The sequence below is a fragment of the Anopheles maculipalpis genome, chromosome 3RL (genome assembly GCF_943734695.1).
Source record: "Anopheles maculipalpis chromosome 3RL, idAnoMacuDA_375_x, whole genome shotgun sequence".
Lineage (NCBI taxonomy): Eukaryota > Metazoa > Arthropoda > Insecta > Diptera > Culicidae > Anopheles > Anopheles maculipalpis.
This window is the reverse complement of record NC_064872.1, coordinates 80,627,001-80,648,263: the sequence shown is the minus strand read 5'-3', so window position 1 is coordinate 80,648,263 and position 21,263 is coordinate 80,627,001. Positions and strand designations below refer to the sequence as shown.

Genomic DNA, 21,263 nt, shown 5'->3' with positions numbered 1-21,263 from the left:
GGCAACCTTCCCGGACGGGTGTAATAATCCGCCATTCGTTGCGGACCGCGATAGGTTCTTCTGAATTGCTGTACGCGCGATGTTCGCGTGTGCCCTCTCACAATGGCTCCTTCACAAAGAACACGATGATGCTGGTTTCCCGTGCCCGAATGGGCACCGCAGGCGTAGACTAAATCAATTTCATCGGATATTAATTTCATGAGCCGGTCTCGTTACTGTCGATGCTTCGATGCGCCTAGTTATTTGTTGTTAATCGGCGCCCGCGACTCACCTATATCGGCCGGAATCACCCATCCCAGAGGGTCGGAATAAAATTGAGCCTGAGCTTGAAATAATCATCCCGAAGAACATCCGGGGCCACGTTACGATGCAAAGCATTAGAAAACATTAGCGCTCGTGGTGGAATGAAATCGATGTGGATAATTGTGAGCTTTTCGGTGGTGGGTCTTTCGCGTTGGGGAAGAGGAGGGTGGGGGTGGGGGGGGGGTTTAAGCATATCAATTGGTAATGGCGCACAAAAAAATCGACCAGGGTAACGAGCTTCGGAAAGGTTTATTTTTACGATTCCTCGCTGGAAACTCCTTCTTGTTCAGCAAACAAAAACGGGAAAACCAAGGAAGACGCGACTCGATTTGGGATGGTTTTCAAAGAGAAAGATTCAATTGCGATGATGCTTTGCACACACACACACAGTCCCGGTGGTTAAGGAGGTGTGTATAAGCTTGGTCTGCGGTCTCGTGGGAGATTGATTTCCGTAGTTTTCTGTGATTTTTTAGTGAGTTTGTAATTGATAACCTCCTATTACTAGGCACCGTGTAGCACCTTTTGCGAAGAGAAGAAAACAGTTTTTAGGTTGAATTTTCATTCATTCTAGTTTTTTCCCCCACCTCTACTTAATCTATCTAATGTCTGGTCCGCGTCCGTGTCTGGTTTCTCGTGAGAAATGATAAAATGGGTTAACGTACAAAGAAAAAAAGGCGGAAGAAGTATTGATTCCATTTGTTTTGTGCAAAGTTAGTCATACCGGTAAATGAAACATTAATTATTTAGTTCTATCATTTCTACTTCTGTGGTCCGTACGGTGACTCTTGCTTCGCGCACACATAAATGCGTTTACGTTTGGTTGGCCCTCCTTTTTACGATCGATTCCATTCCGGACGAACCGTTAAAATTTAACATCATCGAAAAGGTTTGCTTTTCTCAGACGCTTTTATATTCATCAGACGCGTCTCTGACGAGAAGCGGGCCATAAAGGCGTCCGTCGAGGATGCCCAGCCGGGCAAGCAATGGGAGGAAAATGTTATTAATAATTGTAATAAGACATTTTATATCCAAACGTCAAAACATAACCACACGAACGAACACATCATCGGTTGATGAGGAAGAGTTCGAGAGACGGAAAACAAAAAAAAAAAACGAATCACTTCGCACGGCACAGGATCTCGTTGGAAGAACGCCAGCCCTACGCAGGGTAATGAGGAAGAGTGGAGTGAAACATTTTATAAGATTCATTTATCATTATGATGATTTTTTTTTTCGCGCTCTCCCTCGACGGCAGCATGATGAAAGGGCGAGCAGCCGGAGCGAGCCAGGGTACTTTGAAGGAGAGCCAAGTTTACTCGCTTGACTCGCTTAATACTCATGTCCGAATCATGTTCCATAACCAACCGACAAGATATGGCACCATTTCAATCGGACTCGTACATTAAGACAAGAGCAACAGAACTCATTATTGCTTGCTGTGTGCTCGCCCGACTAGCATTTAATGTGGTTATAGTATTTTTTTTCGTTTCTCTGTTGTTCATTAAAGGACTATTTGGCTTCATCGCTGCTCCGATCGATCAGATACCTTTGGGGCATTTTAGAGACGTCCTTTGGTTGCATTAAAGCTATAAAAATATTCCTTGATTTTGTTGGATGTGTCTTTGCATAAACGAAGATACTGAATGGCTGTGGTTCGTTGGGGATCCAATTTTAATTACATTTTGTCTTAATGAACGTATTCTACCAGGTTCGCGGTACACAACACGGATAATCCTGTTTTATTATTGGTATAAAAAGAGTTAACCAAATGAATGGATTAATGCCACTTTTCTTAAACAGCATCCCTTATTCTCTCTCTCTCTCTCTCTCTCTCCCTCTCTCTCTTTCTCCACATTTATTAAATGACTCCATGTCCATCAATACACTATACTGATTGATGTAGTTTATTAATTGCACATTTTATAAGAGGCAAATACAAAACTGTAACGCCTTCTTCGCAGAAAAAAGCGCAAATCCAGCGCCGTATGATTGATATGAAAACAGAACTGAAAGGAAATAAAATGGGCTTACTAAAATGATTGGGAGCAAGGTACGCCACCACAAGGCGGGTGCCCAGGCGGAGGTGTACTTCGAGGCAGATGAGAGAAGTACGGGTTCGTCGCCTGTTTTATGTCGGTCGGTACCGTACACATGCGATGTGGTTTAATGTTGCTCGCTGTTTTGTGTGGCTTTGAAATCCACAAACAGTCGAACATATCGGACTGTGGACTGTGCTGGCAGTTGCAGCTAGTAGTATTGCATCAGGATAAGAACCGATGGGAATGTACGAATCCCCTGAACCGACAACGGTTTGAGGGTTTGAGGATTTTGATTAATTGTAGAATAATTACAGAGAATGAAATGGTGCGTTGTCTCACTCCCAAGCTGGTCCCATACATTTGGACCTCTCGGCAAGCGTTCACGCTTTGGTACAGAACTTTGGTGGTGGAGCACCGTGCTGGAGCATAACGCATGATGCAGTAACTCACCGGCAAGAATTTTGATTACACTTTGGCGGACCGTCGGTACGCCGGAACGCGCGGAAGGTTGTGGATGTTGGTATAATTAAGGACATCGATCAGTTGCCCATGCGTGTGTGTGTTGTTGTTGCGGGGGAAGGGGCCACCACAGTGTTCGGGGCGTATGGAACCGTCCTTCGATACTGGTGGAATATATTAATCATATACTCTGGCCTCATGCTTGTCTAGCTGTGGTCGGAATGCTAGGATAAAAATAGGGTTTTACGTAGCAGGAAGAGGAGTACCTGAAGCCATGAAATGACAGACATGAGACCATAAAGTTCACTTGTGGGCCAGAGTGCTTGAATCAAAGCGCGCGCGTCAGCCAAGCGAAAAAATAAAATCAACTCACCATCGCCATGAGTGTTTTAATTTCCCACGGTTTTCTGCCGTTGTATTTGACTTTGAGGTACATGCAAGCGTGTGTGTCTGTGCGGTGGGGAGTCTTAATTTGCAATTTTGATTACAAGAGCGAACCCCGGCGAAACGTAGACAAAATGGACCGAGCATTAGCGCTGTTCACTCTCGAACATCAAATCGATGCCAAGAAGTCGGTGGTCAAGTGTCATCATCAATTCAGTGGACCTCTAAAACAATGTTGGACGGTGAAGTAGTCTTCCGCTTTCTGGCTGGATTACACAAACTACCTTCTTCAACCACCAGCTTCCATTGAGCATTGAATCTGATTTCGATTTACGTCGGGTAGTCATCTTCCGAGAAGAGAACAATCGTTGGAGCATCGATCAGGCACGATCCGCGCGTGGCCAAAGCGAACCAGGATAGGCACACTTTTCTCGGGGTGGAACTCTTCGGTGTTTATCCAGAAGCACACGCCCATCATCAAGGGCCGGATGGCGTGTAACGGGTTCCGAATCTCCTACTGAAGTACTCCGAAAAGGGGCTTCGAATTTGAATAGCCACAACCCCCGTACAGAAGGCACACAGGATCAACCTTCATGAGGCATCACCCCGTAGGCACCACCTTTCAAGTGGGCAGGCCCTACACTGACGCAACCGTATTCGATTCGATCGGCTTATAAACTTCAATATAAATTAATATCTGAACCATCTCTCGGCAGAAATATTCGCTGGCCACAAGTGTGCGTGTTCGGTTTTCGTGTGTACACTTGAGCCCGCCAAGCCACTAGGAAGATTCCGTCGACCAAACTCGCTGACTCATGGTGGGCGCACGCGTAGGCTTTGCTGATCTTCTTGCCCGATCATGCCCAGCCTCTTCACAATCGCTAGCCAATTGAGTGGCGAGATGGTCCCGAGACGAAAAACACACAAATGAAAAGGTAGATCCCGTTTCCCGAGGCTCATCCATCGACTCTCGATCGGTTGAGATCATAACCGAGGGAGCTCTGAGCAGATAGATTTTTTTATGTACATCTTTAAGAGCTTTCTAGGCATGGCGAAAGGTTTGGGATACCACGATCAAAACAGATCGCCCGATATCAGAAATACGCAGTATCAAACCGAGGGTAAAGTAGCTACCCACCCAATTTGGGTGCCCTTTCGCTGGACCCATGCTGCTCACGTTCATACATTTCAAGTGATCGTTTTCAGGCGCACCTTAAGCATCAAACATAAACTCTCGCGTGATTGAGCAGGCAATAACAAATTGGTAATCCTTTCTCCGGGAGCACACACAGGGTGAAGGGTTTTTGATCGTCCAACACTTGAACGCAACCGAACCGATGATGGTGATGATAGCATCAGTCTGGATGACCGGATGGGCGCGTGGTTCGCTCGAGTGTCAAGTGGTTAGTTTTCGGATGCAAGAGCATCGTGTGGAGTGTGCAGCAGCGTAGCTAGGTTCTGCGCTGGCTGCTTCTTGACACTCGTGAAGATATCAGCTGTGGAAGAAGCCACTTTTTGTCAGGTTGTGTAAATGACTTTGAGCTACGCTCGTTTTTTGGAGAGGTCGTTTGTGAATGAATCCGTGGCGATGCCTAGCGCTAACCACTAGCACAGAACAGCTGGCCGAGGAAGCCAAAAGGAATTACCAGAAAGAGCAGAACAGTTGAACGTTTTCTTGAGTGGTTTCAAGCGATGAACGGTAGCACAGATTTGTTTTGGGGGTCTTTAAAATACAAGCTTTTGCTGTGTACAAAGATTTTTTACGCATTATATTACGTATCAACGGTCGACAATGCCCAAATGAAGAGATATGATCTGTTATTAATTAAAAAAATGGTAAATCTGCAAGGCTAATCTTGATGCCAGATTGAATTCTTGGAATTAAGTGCAGAACAAGTGATAAACTCTGGCAACAGTAAACTGAAACAACAATTACTTTAATTTGACTCCATTCATACTTTTCGCTCGAGCAAAAACATTGAAGAAGAACCCATGCTAGGGTCCATAGTTGGAACTGGAAATAGTTTCCAGTTTCTCAAGCCTTGCACCCAAGATGTGCAAAACGATGCTGGTCCACATTCCCACCAGACGCGGGAAACAACCAGCCCGAGCTACTCGGACTCATTGGCACATTCTCGCATAGTCGGGGAGGTTAATCAAAGTTGCTCCCAATTGGAGCTTGCCTCGCCACTGATTGCAACTGTGACTGCACTGTTAGCGGCAAGTTTCCTGGCTGCATATCCAGGAAGCGCCAACATTAAACGCAAAGCTCCGGACAGGAAAGCAGAACTGCAGATAATCGCAGCATGGTGTTGTTGGCTCTTCTCTATGGGCGGCTCTTGCAACGTTGGTCGGCGAATGTCTTGACAGATATCCAGCTGTGTGATCGAACTCTGAACTAGAGAAAAATAAAACACACGCTTAGAGCGGCAGAACCAGGGAAGAACCAACGAAAAGTGTACCGTGGTCGAGAAAGATGGACGTGAGACACGAAGCAAGAAAGCAGTGGCCTGAGAAGAAATGAGAATTCAACACCTTCGGTCGCCTGCCTCCTTCCTGGGCGCATTGTCACTTGATTGACGCACTAGCAGCGCCAGCTAGCTAGGGCAGGCCGATTTCCACTTCCCACTTGGCTTCCAGATAATGAACATAATAGGCGAACCATAATCATAATAATTTGCTTACTGAAATACACATTAATTATGGTCGTGAGAATATCCTATAAATTATGATAAAGGAGGCAACGGAAAAAAAACGGGAGAAAAAGTTTAACACTGAATGCGAACAGATTCGAGCACTTAATTGAATAAACATCGGTTTTGTGGAACCCACAGCGGCAGGAGAACGATTGACTCTCGTCGCCGTCGTTCCTGTCGTCAGGCGAAGTGCAAGCAGGCAGGCAGAAGCACTCAGACCGCTTCTTCGTTTAGCGTTTCAGCTGGATAGAATTGTCTTCTCAAGCTTTTTTCCTTCACGCGAAGGATTAGGAGATACGATTTGTGATAGGGAGCCTTCCGACGGATTGGTGTGATGTTAAAACGCAAATGTTAATCTACCCTGAAGGGTGTCTCATCAAATCGGGATTAACTCGGCCCTCGGGAGTCTCTCCTGCTGTGTGAAATCATGCAAGCATTGTTTTGGCACGCAACGCAGTGCTCGTTATGTGGTCGTATGGCAGCTGAAATATAGCCGACAAGTCCTGCTCGTTATACTGTTTCTAGTTTGATGCAATAAATCAAAAGACCTTCATTATGAAGCTAATCCGTTAATCTTTAATGCATTATTTTGTAGACAAAATAAGACTTTGTTTTTCAAGCATTGAATTATCCAATGTTTGATACAAACAAATATTGACAACTATAAAAACATCGTTGTTTTAAGGCACAAATTTTGAAGTCCTTTACTTCTGATGATGATCAAAAATCATTCATTCACGGACAACCCCAAAACGCGTGTCTTCTCAAGAGTCTGATCAAGAATGATCGCCTACGTTCGTTCCGAAAAAAATGTTACAAACTGATACTAATAAAATCAACGGTCAAATAAAAAGACTGCACAACACCTCGATCGACCTGAATGGAAGTTGTAAGCCAGACGCATAACCCATCCCTTTGGTATGGTGCAGGAAATAAAAAGGGATGAACCGAATTTTACGACTGTAAAATTACTAACCGTACATCCTGCCCGATATCACGGTACAGGGAAGGATAAAGCGTCTCCCGATGTTGTCGTCCCTCCCTTGGGCCGGTTTATGGATTTTCAGAATAAAAACAAAACCGTGTAAATTCTGCCGATCGATTGTTCGACAGCCTAACCTTGGGTACAGATTATGTATTTCCCATCAATTCACCACTCTTTTGACGTAGCACAGACCGGGCCGCGGGTCTTCTTTGTGTGTGCATAAAGTTGCAAATTTATTCGCTCGTCTCCGGTTTCGATCCTTCAGCTTGCGATCGCATTTTGGGACTAACGAAGCACAGCCGTGAAGATTTACTTTTTTGTCCATTTATCAGACAACAACTGTACGGCTTTTTTTTTGTAGTACTGTCGGTGGTTGAACCGTAACAATGTGGGCAAGCATCGCCATCGACGCGGTAGGATTAAGCAAATTACAATCTAAAGCTCGTCGCGTGAAAAACGTTTGTACTGGGCGCGATGCTGTGACGTTGTTTTCTACCATTGAGAAGCACTCAATTAGTTTTATTGCTTTCCATTCGAGTGAACCAAAACCAATCATCAAAATGTGTTGTTATCGACACCGACAGACATTTAAGCCGCTTCGGTAGAACATCATATAAGCCCCGATAATGTTGTTTGGATGATTAGTGCAGCAAGTGGTAGAAGAAACAGTTGATGGTTTGATTTGATTTGAAAAAAAAAGCAATAGTAATAAATATCTTAGTAATAATAAGTTAATTTGAGTCCTGTTGTATCGTTTTAGGTAAGCAACAAGCACAAAGCGCTGAACCGAAACAGTGTATGGCAAACAGTGAGTAACATTTACATAAATATTGGAATATGGTTCTCAAATAAATTTTAAGAAAACTTAAACCTTTAAACATAAGGTAAAGTACTGAAAGGTTTGCAAAAATAATGAAAAGAAAGTCCTAAAAATTGGAGGACCACGGGCCAGATCGTACGGAAGCAAGGGAGCCAAGGCAACGTACATAATGATGAATCTAACCCTTTTCATTTCCTTTCGTTCGTTTCCCTTTGATTGCCCAAGCAAGTGGTGTGTACCTTATGAGATTGTGAAGGGAAGAAAAATATAAATTTATTTTACTTTTTATACGCGCCGGTACGTGCAATGTTCAACCGAAGTGAGAGGCGTGTCAAATTCAAATCAATCTATGTTGTACATTTATATCCATCCGTGTTTCGCTGCTCTGTTGTTTGGATGGAATTGTTGTAGCTTCAGCGTGATGTTAAAGCACAACGAACACGATGATACGATGCGATGTTGATGATGATGATGAGCAGACTCATAAAACTCTTGGTCACACCGCTATGTTGAGCTGACCAGATGAATATGTGCTGTTGGTCGAGAGAGTGCAACATTTGTCTGCAGTCCAGTAACACTGCTGCCTGATCGGGCGTAAAAATATAAATAATGTGCAATGCTCAATTTTCACTTATTTGCATGCATTTTTCCCCTCTCGAAAAGGTGTGAAAGTGTTAAATGATAAGCGAAATATTTATTTATAAATGCTTTTCTCGAAGCGCATATGCTTCCTGCGTACGTTCGAATTTCTCGCACAACGTTCTTGCAATTTTATGCTTCCCATTTCCGTATAAACTTTCAAAATGAAACATTTTAACGACATTTGCAATGTTCCCACGTGTCGCATCATGCGCACAACACCTGTCCTGAAAGTGCAGAAGAAGTTCTTGTTGCTTGCTGCAGCAGCAGCAGCCTCAAGCCAGGCAACAACGTTGCACATGGCCACATCAAGAATGGATCATAAATCACGGGCAGCCGGGAATCAAGCTGCCTGCCCGCACGAAATGCACCACGGATGCATTAGATTTGCTTTCAGGATATTACACGTACATAAAACCGACCTTTACCGGCAACACATTTGGAAAATGAACCGCTTCGAAGCCGTTCACGTCTGCTTTGGGAAAGAGATTCAAGTCATAAAATTCTTTTTCTCAAACTGTGTGTCGTTGAGTCATACTATCCTTCCGAAGACTCGTGGTACGATAGGCCAATGGAAGTATGTTTTGGATTTTGGCCAGATTTTATGACAGTAGAGTGGATGTAATTTATGTATATGTTGGGCGGGTAGTGCAATTTGGGGGTACATAGCTTTAGATTCTTGAGCAATTAATTTCTATTTCGAAAGATTTATTCTTATTGATCTTATAAACAGGTTAGGAATTAAGCAACGATCGAATTATTCATCATGTTTGCATAATTTCCTATTCAATTTCACACTCACTCGGACCCACTTTAAAGAGCCTCTCTTCCATTTCCCAGCCATGCACGTGTAGCCTAACCTTGCAAATCAGCAATCGATGTTGTGCCTTTTTTTCACTGCTGGTTTGCTTTTTTTTCTCCATTTGCCAATGCGTTAAACGATGATTGATTGCGTTTATTATTTCTCTACACGATCGCCAACCGCGTCGTCTACGGGACGCTTCCTTAAGCCCGATCGACGAACGGTTCATCACCGGGGGAAAGAGAACTATCATTGCTTCTGCTGAAGCTGCCTTGGTGGCTGCTGATGCCACCACCATCACCGACGATCATCACTTTAAACGATCTTGAAGATGAACATAATAATGGCGCGCTTTGATCGTAATCGTTAGAGAAGAAAAATTGAAGCAATGCTATAATGCTTTTCTAGTTTTCCCCCTCAACTCCTGTATGTAGCGACGAGAGCTTCACTGCGAATGAGTGAAGGAGAGTGTAGCGATCTTCGTTGGCAGATCGTTTAATTGGGTGAAAAGGCATCTTCAACTGGATTTTGTGCGTATCTGATCCGGGCATGATGAACTTTGTGATGAAAAAGAAAGGAACTTCTATTTTCCTTTCATTTTACTAAACCTCCAAATGATGATCCATGCCAACCGCACAAGTGATGCTGTGATGTGTAGATAGAAGAGGATCACTTCTCGCGTTCCGGACCAGCAGGCGGGACTGATGTACGAAACGTAAATGATCTCGTTATAGGCATTAAAATCATAAATTGTATTAATACAAATTAATTTTTCGTGCTAGCATGGGCAAGAGCTCCCCCGTTTCGTGGCACGTTGGTAACGATCTGATGATCTTCCTCACGAAGAGATCGTACGATGGTGATCGAAATTAAATGATTGATTATTTTCCATGCTTTTTGGGAGCACGCCATTAAAATAGAAATGGAGAAGAAGAGTGGTTGATGGGTTTGACGAGGCAGCATCGGCAGTGGAAGAACTGTAACATTGGCTCATCCGACCCGGCCCGTCACGGAACGCTTCTAATTGACGATGAAAATAGTGATTTGATCTAGTTAATGATGCGCTACGATCTCGAAACGGTGCTTTCGCGATTTCGTACCAGGAACTACACATGATTCATTGAGTGAAGTAGAGAGAAGGAAAATACATAGGAGAAGGAGGACATTAGTACACGGTATTGACCCGTACACGAGTGTAACAGGAAATTTGGGAGATTTTTTTTACTCGATTTCTCGGCTACCTTCTACTGATGTCAAGATATTTGGATGTTTCGGAACTCCAACCAGAGATTAGATGGGTATGGTTTGACAAGAATAACTACCGTTAGCTTACCAGCCAAATCCAAATATACACTCGACGTAGAGACAGGGAAAGGAACGCAACATTGACTGCAGCATAGCGTCACAATGCGACGACATCATCCGAAGGTGCTAAAAAGCATGGCGCATCCTCTTTCTTGGTGCAAGATTGAATGTGTACGTCTTTGCTTACGTACGATTCTGTTGAAGATATTCATCAATCAAACTCAACATTACTTCTTGGTCGATCGCAATGTGTTCGTGTTGTGTTGCTTCCTCTAGTTCGATGTGGTTATTCCTACGTTACTTGATGACAAATGGTAGCTATCTTCTTGCTATTTAATAGCAAACATTTTCGATACTCTTTCAATAATCTACACTCGACCAGAAGGAGTTTAGTTTAATACAGAGGATGGCAGATAATTTCATAACAAGACAAGAGCATCAATTAATGTTAGAATGTTCTACCATTAAGAGTAATTTTTTTTTTTGTATAAAATCACAATAAAAGCACGTAATTTTATATCGCTGATGGGTGACATTTTACATTGCTGATGGGTGACATTATTATGTGTTGAAATTGCCAAACATGTATCTTGTCTTTAATATAACAACAGTGTGAAATCAACTGATTGCAGCAAAAATAGTAAAAACGTTTTTTGTTCAACTTGCATTAAAAGCTTTCGATCATGGCAACTTACACGTCCTTCACCATCTAATAGCGCATAAAAATCCCCTCAAATGAGGAACAATGACAGCATAAAAATAGACAGTCGGAAATATTAATCATAGCCAGTATTTCCACCAACACACGGCTCCATCCAACCATCAGGCATACTTACCAAGCTTTTCACCTCCGAAAACCGACCGAAAGGAAATGCCGTGGCACCTTCTCCGCCAAACAAACGCAAGCGTTGTCATAAAATGAAGCAGCACAACAACAGTAACAAAATCGAAAGTGTTAAAAAATATGTTCCTTTTGCGGTTTTTCGTTAGTTTCGACGAGTCTCACCCTCTTCGGTCGTGGTGGTGTCATTTGATAGAGTATCATGCTGCCATCAACATGTAGGTCATACATCCATTTGGCAATGGCATCACGAATAATAGTGTGGCCTTTTTGTAAAAAAAAGAAGCTGGTATTATGCATACCTATGCTCGTAGAGTAGGAGTAGGATGACTGTTTCTCACGGCCTAACAAACCAGCACACATTCGGACAGGTTGCCAAAACCGCATCGAACAGTACTCGCAACACTGACGGAACCAGCAGCAAGTCAACCAATGGTGATTGCCGCAAATGACGCATCCGACGCATTTTTTTTTTTACGATGTGAAAACGGTGTATGGTTTGTGTCGTGAAGCAGGTTCATCCATGTAGGTGGAAAATCTTATCTATTGTAAATAAACAAAAGTTCCATTGTTGTTGGGATTGAAAGTTTTCACTGTCCAAAGCGCTTTACGGACGCTTTTAACATTCATAATGCAGTTTTATGGTGAGTGCGTGATTTATGGTACACACTTTTCACATTTTTCTTTCCTGTGATTGTAACGTAACGAAAGGAAAATTATATTTTCTGCTATAAAAATGCACACTCACAAAATACACAAAATCACTCTGATATAGTAGTGTTAAACAGGAACAATCCAACCATCAAAGTCTTGCTGGTCGAATTACAGCTGTCAGTGACGTTGTGACAGGACGTCGTCAACCGTACCGTGCGTTACGTCGTAGCGTTGTTTGAATTTTTACATTAACATGCACCCGTTGAAATTCATCCCGAGCGTACAAACGTACAGCAGACGTGTGCTGCACCTCTTGGACGAATATACAGACGTCGTATGCAAAATAAGCACAAATTACTCACGATTTTTTCTGCTCCTGCTCTACACCATCCATCGCCGAAACCGAATTGCAATTACACCGTATACGGGGGGGGAAGCGATTTTCTTTACTCGCTTCCTATCTTGGCGATCGTTTGTTTAACCTTCTTGTATCAGAATACACGGATACTGCGGGTAAGATTATAAGCAATTTTTAGCTCGAAGGCAACTCGGTTTCCGACAGCCCGACGGAAGCGACGGTTCCGAGCACATGAATGTGATAAATTTTCGGTAGCACCAGGAACCCAAGTCGGAACATGCCAGCCTGTTCAAGGTGCAAATCGTTCCAATTTGGGCGAAAGGAGGGCGAACGAAAAAAAAAAATTACAACACAACCATCAAGCAGCAATTATATTGCAAGAATTTTGAGTTGCCCGGTTTTCCGAGATCGATTCTTTGTTAATTGAACGATAAGGTCGATCCGGCAAGCTTAGAAGGAACACCACTGGCGCGACCCCGCCTTACAAAAGGATTGCGTGACCAGGTTTTCTTACTTTTTTTTTACGCCCAGGAATGAGTTGCGTTGTTGTGCTTGCGAATAATTTTCTCTCACCGATCAGAACTGGTGAATGAAATCGTTTTCGAATCGGAAGATTTAGAGAATCTGGTGAAGAAATCGTGTTCTAAATGCAATTAAATTTAATGATGGAACATTGAAGGGGATAATGAAATTGAACGTATTTAAAAAATTGCCTGTGAGCTCTTGCCTTGGCACACTGATACTTTTGGCACACGCAAGATTAGAAAAAATGACGTTTAACGTATCTTCTTCTTGCTGTAGTTTATGAACGTTTGACAATCATATGCGTCTTAACAATCGTAGTAGCGCACCATTCGAAGAAATTAATCATATTTTCAAGCAGCTCAGGGTAAATAAAATGTTTCAAAAAGTGTAGACTGGTTTATTCGTCGGTTTTGGACAATCATAGGCATATTTTTCATTTGCATTTTGTGTTGTACGGCATCTTGCAACTATTTAACCATCTAGAGATCCTTACGATATTCTTGGCTATAGTGATTTGAAATATTTGGGAATGGGATCTCTCTATCAATTTTACTATTATTAATAGCATTGGATTATAGATCCTAATAGTAATAGTATTTATAGGTCGCTTTTCCTACTCACTTAGGCATTCTTCTCCATGCAAAATCCGTAGCAAATTACGGAGGCCCCAAGCGGCATAAATTTCCATCAATATAGCAAAACGCAACACCCATGAAAAGTGTAGGAAAAATCTTCAAGTCATCAGAGAAAATCAAAAGGCCAAGACTTTTTGTTTGAGTAGTTTTAGACCACCGCTTACAAGTATGAGTAGCAGAAGTTTATAAAAATTAATGAGCATTTTATTTAAAACCGACCAAAGCCACAAGTTAACATCAATAGTTAATCCGTTCATAGCGAACCCTCAGACACACGTCCGACTCCCCATTACCACCCCAAAAACATTGCAGTATTTAGCATATAATTCCAGTAGGTGCAAATTTTGCATAATGTTGTGCTGTTTTTTCATAGCTCGATTATCTCACACTGCCATCTTTACTAGGCTCGATCGCATTGCATTGGCGCGTAATTGTAACACCACAGTTGAGGTTGGTTGGATGTTACAATTACAGTATTGTAAAAATTTTTCTTAACGGTCGCACTTTTTGTTTCTCCAACTGCGTTAACCAGTAGCCTGGTCTCTTGATTGCTGCGAGCCAACGCGCGGAATCATTTTGGGGCGGCGATGTGTAACGCGCGCGGGTCCTCCTGTGTACGGTGCTGACCTTCATTTTCACACGCAATCGAAAATTGGCATCATTGAGCGAATGGTGAAACCTCGCCTGGTAAGGTGGCAAGCGGTAGAAGGGGGAAAAAAAAACGTCCATAGATGTACCCGTTGGTCGGTGGTCGGTGTGAAAAATGCACCAGATAAATGGTGTCATTTTGCATCATAGTGACAACAATTTCAAAACAACACACAGCACACTGCTTTCTATTATTCGGTGTATAACTGCTATGTTTAACTACTTCCGTGCTATGTTAGATCACTAGAATGAATGTGTGATTGCTTACGGAATTGCGTCGGAAATTAAAACCAAAAAAAAAATGGCTAAAGTTCTGCTGCAATCAACCTCACCAGCCAACCAACCGCCTGCTGAACGTATTAATATTGTCTGGCAAATAGTTGCAAAACCACCCACGTGTGTGTGCAACGCGGTGGGTCTGTGAAAAAGGTGCACCACAATACAGAAGCTTCGGACCAATCGTCTTGCAGGTATAGAAACTATTAAAACCAATCCGGCTGACGTCGTGTACTACAAGTGCAGTGCGCCAATGCTGCAATTGTTTGACGCCCCACCGGCCCCAGTAGCGCTGAAGTCACGAACTCGCGAGCCGAGTGATAGAGCAACAGCAGGGGAAGCTAGGAGTGGCCACAAGAGCGGACAAGAGGGGCTTTGCGCTATTTCTCGTGTACGCTAATAAAAATAATTTCAAGAAGCACGCAATCAATTTAAATAAGTTTAATGCTGCTGATGCCAATTGTAATTAATGTTGATACGTGTGTGCACACACAAACACACAGCCACTCTTACTACCGCATGTGTGTGTATGTGTGGGTATATAAGTGCATCAAAAAGGCAACTTTCCCTTCACAATTTGCGAATTTACGAAGAACTACAGTGCGGGAATGCCGTTGCAAACGATTAAAAATGGTATTGAAAAACGCTTCTCGCTCCCTCTCTTTCATAGTGTGTGAGCACAGGTGAATCACGTTTTTTTCGGTACGATCTTTTTTATCTTTTCCTCCTTCTCTGTTGCTGTGCGTGTGCGTGTGTGTGTGTGGGTTCCACCCCTGGCGGCCCACCTCCGTTAGCGTTCGATTGGCGATAATAATAATAGACATCGCTGCACTGCTACTGGAAACTGCATTTCGGTTCGCTGCATTTCGGTGCATTGTTTGCACCGGCGGACAGCGACCTCGAGACCGGGGCACCCATCGCTACGCAGGTTAAGCGGTGATTGCTTTTCCACACCACCGATAGGCCGAAGCAAATTGATTTTGACTGTTAAATTATTAACTAATTGGCCCTGCCCGACCGGTCCGGACGTCACGATAAAGGCAAACGCAGTTTTTTTTTTCTTTTGAATCAATTCCATTTAGAAGGAAATCCTCGCCATACTGTTTTCTAACAATTTATCGCAACTTTTGGTTTTCATGGTTTTTTTTTCTTCCTCTACTTTCGTGTGTTTACTTTGCAGCTGTACGAAATCAACGATGACCCGAAGCGGAAGGAATTTCTGGACGATCTGTTCCTGTTCATGCAAAAGCGAGGTAAGTGATGTGCACTTGTGTGGCAACAGTAGTCGTCACTATCTTTTCCCACTATTTCCCTATATCTTCTCCGTGACTCATCAGAGCCCGAAAATTATTCGGAGGGAAGTTATTTCACCATCTACCGGATATTGAAACTGCATTACATACATTGGACCACTTTTTGGTTACACATGCCCAGTTTGCCCCATTATCCTGCTGGTAGGCTTTATTTACAGGAGAATAATTTGTATCTTCGGATCGTTTGATATCAATTAATCATTCCGTTTGAGTTACTGAGCTCTGGCAGCAATTATTTTTTTAATTGGAATTGCTACTCCCTGCGAGACTGGCGTCGTTTTACTCTACTTTATTTTGGTTTGCCACTAGTTTGCTCTTTTATAAGATTGTTTTGTTGGTATCGAACTGTTTAGACACATTATGCTGTATGTTATACGGTAAATAAATTAGCCCAGTTACATGACTCTGCAACAAACTGCTTATGTGAATGCTAAATCCAGGATATATGTAAACTTATGGGAAAATTGATTTCGGTTGAATGTTTAGCTTGCCAATAAGTAAACCAACATTAAGCATTCAGAATTCTACCACAGCACGAAAAACTGCGCCAAATTTAGGTCTCTGCTTTACCACACACTTTACCAAAGGGCGGCACTCTTAATTTTATTGGTTCAAAACGCCGTACCGCATTTCATTCATCAGTTCACCCAAAACCCTACAAACCCCGGGAACACGACGACGGACGGATGGATGAAACTCCGAGCAAATGAGTTGAGCAAAAATCTTAAATTTAATATTTAACGATCGCGTCTGCTCGAATGCGCCAAATCTGCACCCTGCAAACTGCCGTAACAAATGCAATGCAATGGTCTCAACATGGCGAGAACATGGCGAGAACATTTTACCAACCAAAATAACACCAACAACAAAACTCCTGCAAGCGCAACTTCCCCGCGACTGCCGCTTCCTCGTGGGCGAACGAGCAGTGCATCGTTGTAGGTCGTCGGCCGGTTTTGAATTACATTCATAAAATGCGTACACCTCCTGTAAGTGTGTGTGTGCTTGCAGTGGCATTCTTTCCCTTTCGCAAACATTTTATGAATGACGCCTGGTGAATTGGACGTGGACGGGGAAAGCATATTGGAGTGGATCCACGGGAAGTGCCAGAAGCGAATTTTATGTGGCCGATGTTTTATGTCGCACAACGTCGACGGATCGAATCTCTTCGTCGTTTGTTACTTTTCCTGGTTTCGTGGGTAAATGGCACTCAGGTTCTTGTGCCATGCCACGAAGGAGATGATTCCATGCAGTTGCATGTTAGTTTTTTTGCTGGACCGTAGCTATTGTAGACTGATCGCACAGCAGCATATCGATACATATTCCTTTTTTTGTTGTTGTCGATACTGTTTGTGCAGCTCATTATCACCAAGCTCCAAATGAAAAACATCACAAATCGGTGCTGGTGGCTTTTGATTGATTTTGTTAGCACCGGGACGAATGCGTCCGCTCTGAGAGAATGCCGCACATTGGCACCTGTTTTTGATACAGTTTTGATGTTTTGCCGCTTATGCAGCTTGCGTGTGTGCCGATTGTCAAGTATTTCCCTTTTTCGTGTTGTCCTGTTTGAATTAAGCTTGACGCAATGTGGTTTATTTGACATTCAATTTATTTGTCACGATCGGGCAATTTGTTGATATATTTAATTTATCAAATAAAACACGATGATCACCTTTTCGGAATCTTTTTTACCATCATCAATTCAATCATGACGCAAGCAACTTTTACTTAACGCTTTTTGCTTGCTATAAAAACGACGTAACGAAGCGCTGTCACATGTACACAGCTAATAAAAATTTAATTTTCACACTCACTGCTACACCCAAGCTGAATGAATATTGGCGCAGATGATAGCGAACCCTAAGGCAGGCGAGTTAAGGCGTGAAAAATTCCACCGAAACTATTGCGGGGACACCCCATAAAAGGGCACACGGGCACTCACGGAATACTCGGGGCTATCAAACAATTAATCAAAGTCAAATTAGAAGCTCGTACGAGATAATCGTAATTTACACTGTTATTGTACGGCTCCGGTCGTAGCGGCGGGCTGTAACGGGGATAAAGAAAAGGGGCAAACAAATTTGGCCCTGGAAAGGTCGGGTTGTGCTACTCTTCCAGCCTTTTCCTTAATCATTCAAATGGTGCGTTCATATCAATGTTGTTGCTGCTGCTGCTGCTGAAGAAATAAACGATTATAAAGAAACATCACTCATAGACACACTGCTATTGGCAGGTTTTGGGGTACAGCAAGATCCGAATCGGTGTTTTTTTCTTCTTCTTCGGGACCCTGATGATAGGATCCAGCACACCCGTCTCGGCTAGTTTGAACTGGTGCGCTTCCAATACGCAAATGTACCGTCTGGATGTATCGTGTCTTGGCTAACGAAAAATCATGCAATCATTAGCTCCAGTGCCAAGGTTTGTCTGAGAGCGCTGTGTGATGAGTAGGGCGAGGGAGAGAGGAGCTCACGATTCAAATCGAAAAAAAAGGATGATCAAATCTGACTCTCGGCAGAGGAAAACAACAGAAACACCAATCGGTTCGATCCGTGGCGCGCTGAGCAATAAAAAAGGAACGCAATTTTCTCGCTGTCAAATTGATCCGAAATCAATATATCAATCTTCCACCAGTCTTCTGTTCGGCTTTCTCTCTGTCTCGGAGGTTTCCTTTTTTTCCCGCCTCAGCAGCAACCATCCACGCTTCGGCCAATCCATTCGCACTATTGGAATTGATTCTCTCCGACGCCTAGGATCATCGATTTGAGCCATTTCTTCATCTCACTAGGAGTGTGTTTTGGTTTTTGTCTTCGTTTAACGACCCTTCTCGGTGCGTCCCCCGTTTCGTGATAGACGGCGCCTGAGGACTTTAGATTTCCAGATCGCGAACGGTGTTGTACGCCTCCAGGGCGTGTGAGGGGAGCCTTACGCTTCTTTGACCTTCTCCTCCACCAATATCTACGCTACACGATCGTGTGTTGTCGTCGCGAATGATTAATAAAAGTTTATGTTGAATAATTGGACACTGGACACAGTAACGATGCATACTACCACCTCGCCGCAACCTCTTTGGCTTGAAAATATTTCTACAGGCGCTACAACAATCAAGCCACAACACCGTCCTGCTTCCATTCCACGAGCGCATACACACACAAATGGTCAGTAAATTGATCAGCCAAGGGGGTAAGACAGCATCGACCGGGTGAGGAAAAGCTGTATCTCATCGAGATCGCACGTTCGATCGGAATCGAAAACCTGCGGGAGGTTCTCTGCCAGCGAGCGCGTACGGTCGCATCGGTTCTGGGTCGATGTTGATTACCTTGTGCGTCCGATTTTCAACAGGTTAGTGCAAATCGATGCAAAACGGCGCACCGGTGCAGTTTGATTTGGTGCACGGTGTGTTGCTGGTGAGGTGCGAACAGCGAAAAAAAAACGACGGAAACATATCGCGGCTCCCTTGATTGATTCCTTTCAATCAGTGAGCGCCTAACGATTGGTTCTTTTGTGATACTGTTTCTAGGAATAGCAAGATCGATTTATTTTCTCGCAAAACGTGACTGATTGTGCTTGTGTGAGCTACGGTGCAACCGGGAAGGGTTTTTGGGGGGAAACTGGGAAACAAAGTTTTCCTCTCGAACGATCGTGAAATGCTGAATTTCAATACAAAATTGGTGCATTGCAATTGGTATGAACTGCTTTTGTATTGTAAACTTCTGGCATTGGCTTTAACTAATAACTTAAAGGTATCACCGCCTAAATTCAACCGCGCCCGTCTTCACACGTCAGGACCAGGGTTCAAATCCCACTCGGACCGTTCCCCCGTAGTGTGAGGACTTACTATCCATCTACGTGGTATATTAGCAAGTCTAGTACGCCATGATCGACGTGATATTAGTAGATCGTTACGCCCAGAAAAAGAAGAAAGCATGCATGTGTTGTAAAAGATTGAAGAACAGGGTCTTAAAACAAGTAATATTTGTTTTAAAGCTAATATATAAAAAGCTTAAAAAAAAAGACTCAAAATAGCTGTCCTTTCCATCAATTCCTTCCACTAAAATCTTGTTGATCTTCGTTCAAAATTTTCAACGAAAAAAAAAAAAGCTCCATTCAATCCATTCCATTGCATGTCGTGCCAAAAAGTCAACAAAAGCATTTTCCGAATTTTCCCCCTCTTTGTGTAATTAATACACGAACTGATCGCGTGCCGCCGCCTCTCTCTTGTACAACGGTGTACAATACTCGTTTTTGTTCCTCGCTCCTTATTACTGCGCCCATCGAAAACCACATCCTTTTGATCTCTGTAGCCACATTACCAGCGAGCTAATGGCTTACGCCCGTTGTTTTGGGGGTCCCATTGGATGTAATATCGCTTGCCCCTTCTTCCCCCCCCTCCCCTTCCCCTCCTTTTGGGGTCCAGTTGTGCCTTTGTTTTGCTTGATCGATATTTCCGACAGCTGTGTGCGGATCGTTCATCACCGTGGACGCATCTTGCCATCGATCGCGAGATCTTTGTAGTTCAAGATGAAGGCGGAAGGATTGTATTCGTTGTTCATCGATTCCACTGTATGTGTGTATGTTTTTTTTATTGTTTAGCTTCCAAGTAATGGTGAAAAATTGAACCATATTTTCCTTCGGCAAAAGCAGCTCGGTGGAGGAAAAAACGTGTACAGAATGTGGTTCCACGTTTCATGTCGATCGGTAGCTCTCAATTGACGTGCTTTGATTTGCGGTTTGATGCAGTGTTAAAAAAAACACAGCATCGATCCACGTTGCGTACTTTACTCGATGATCTATTACGCTTACCATGCGCAAAGCGTTTCATAAATACAAATACTAAATATTGCTATCATTGCATATTGATTACAGCTGGTACACGGTTAGTATTTTCAGTTCTTCTTGGTTGGAACCGCCACAGAACGTAAACTTTTCCCCCTTTTCCCAAAAACGGGCGTCAAAGTGTCTGCCGATTGATCGGGGAAATCTTGAGCTTTCCAGCAAATGCAGACCAATTTTCCGACACCCTCATGCCCTGCACCCGTTTCACACCCGACAACCTCGATCGTACCGTAATAAAAACCGATGATGGATCATTTGTTTGCATGATTTAAGAACCGGCGATTCGAATAAAATCCACCTCTTCGATGAGGAAATAAAAAGCCGCCGCCCGCAAAAGAAAATATCTGTTCTTGGAGCTCCGATGCCACACAGATGATCATGCGTATGCGGTGTCGATTGTTTACAAGCAACACATCACAACATAATCAACACGTTTCGGTTACCGCCGACATTTTTCCGCCAGCACAACCAGTCAGCCAACAGCAACAACAACTGCTACACACACACACCAAAGAAAAAAAGGAACGAAATTGACCATAATAGTGAGAGGAGCGAGCCTGTAACTGATTACGATCGATCCAGAATGCCAGAAGCAAAAGGTCCCGGCACGCGTCGTTTGAAATGAGAAGGCCCTAAGCCGCGGCACTTAAACAATTTTGTAAACAAATTCCTCCCAAGTGTTGCCGGGCCGACGATGGCAATCGATCGAATAACCCACCCATCTCGGAACCCGGCACCAACAACATCATCA

The 21,263-nt window shown here is 43.4% G+C and overlaps 4 protein-coding genes across 4 annotated transcripts in view; 2 read left to right on the top strand and 2 right to left on the bottom strand.

The window, feature by feature from the left end:
• LOC126563527 (uncharacterized) overlaps positions 1-21,263 on the top strand; it is a 387,646-nt gene that overhangs the window by 122,229 nt on the left and 244,154 nt on the right. The window lies entirely within an intron of this gene.
• Positions 1-21,263, bottom strand: part of LOC126562593 (replication factor C subunit 5) — a 431,263-nt gene that overhangs the window by 228,673 nt on the left and 181,327 nt on the right. The gene's annotated exons all lie outside the window — the stretch shown is intronic.
• LOC126562792 (craniofacial development protein 1) overlaps positions 1-21,263 on the bottom strand; it is a 170,308-nt gene that overhangs the window by 68,863 nt on the left and 80,182 nt on the right. The window lies entirely within an intron of this gene.
• The window catches only part of LOC126563544 (protein dead ringer), a 97,264-nt gene that overhangs the window by 44,530 nt on the left and 31,471 nt on the right, over positions 1-21,263 (top strand). Inside the window, exons 5-6 of the mRNA XM_050220190.1 lie at positions 7,627-7,674; positions 15,550-15,622. Coding sequence (XP_050076147.1) covers positions 7,627-7,674; positions 15,550-15,622 — 121 coding nt within the window. The remainder of the gene's footprint in view (positions 1-7,626; positions 7,675-15,549; positions 15,623-21,263) is intronic.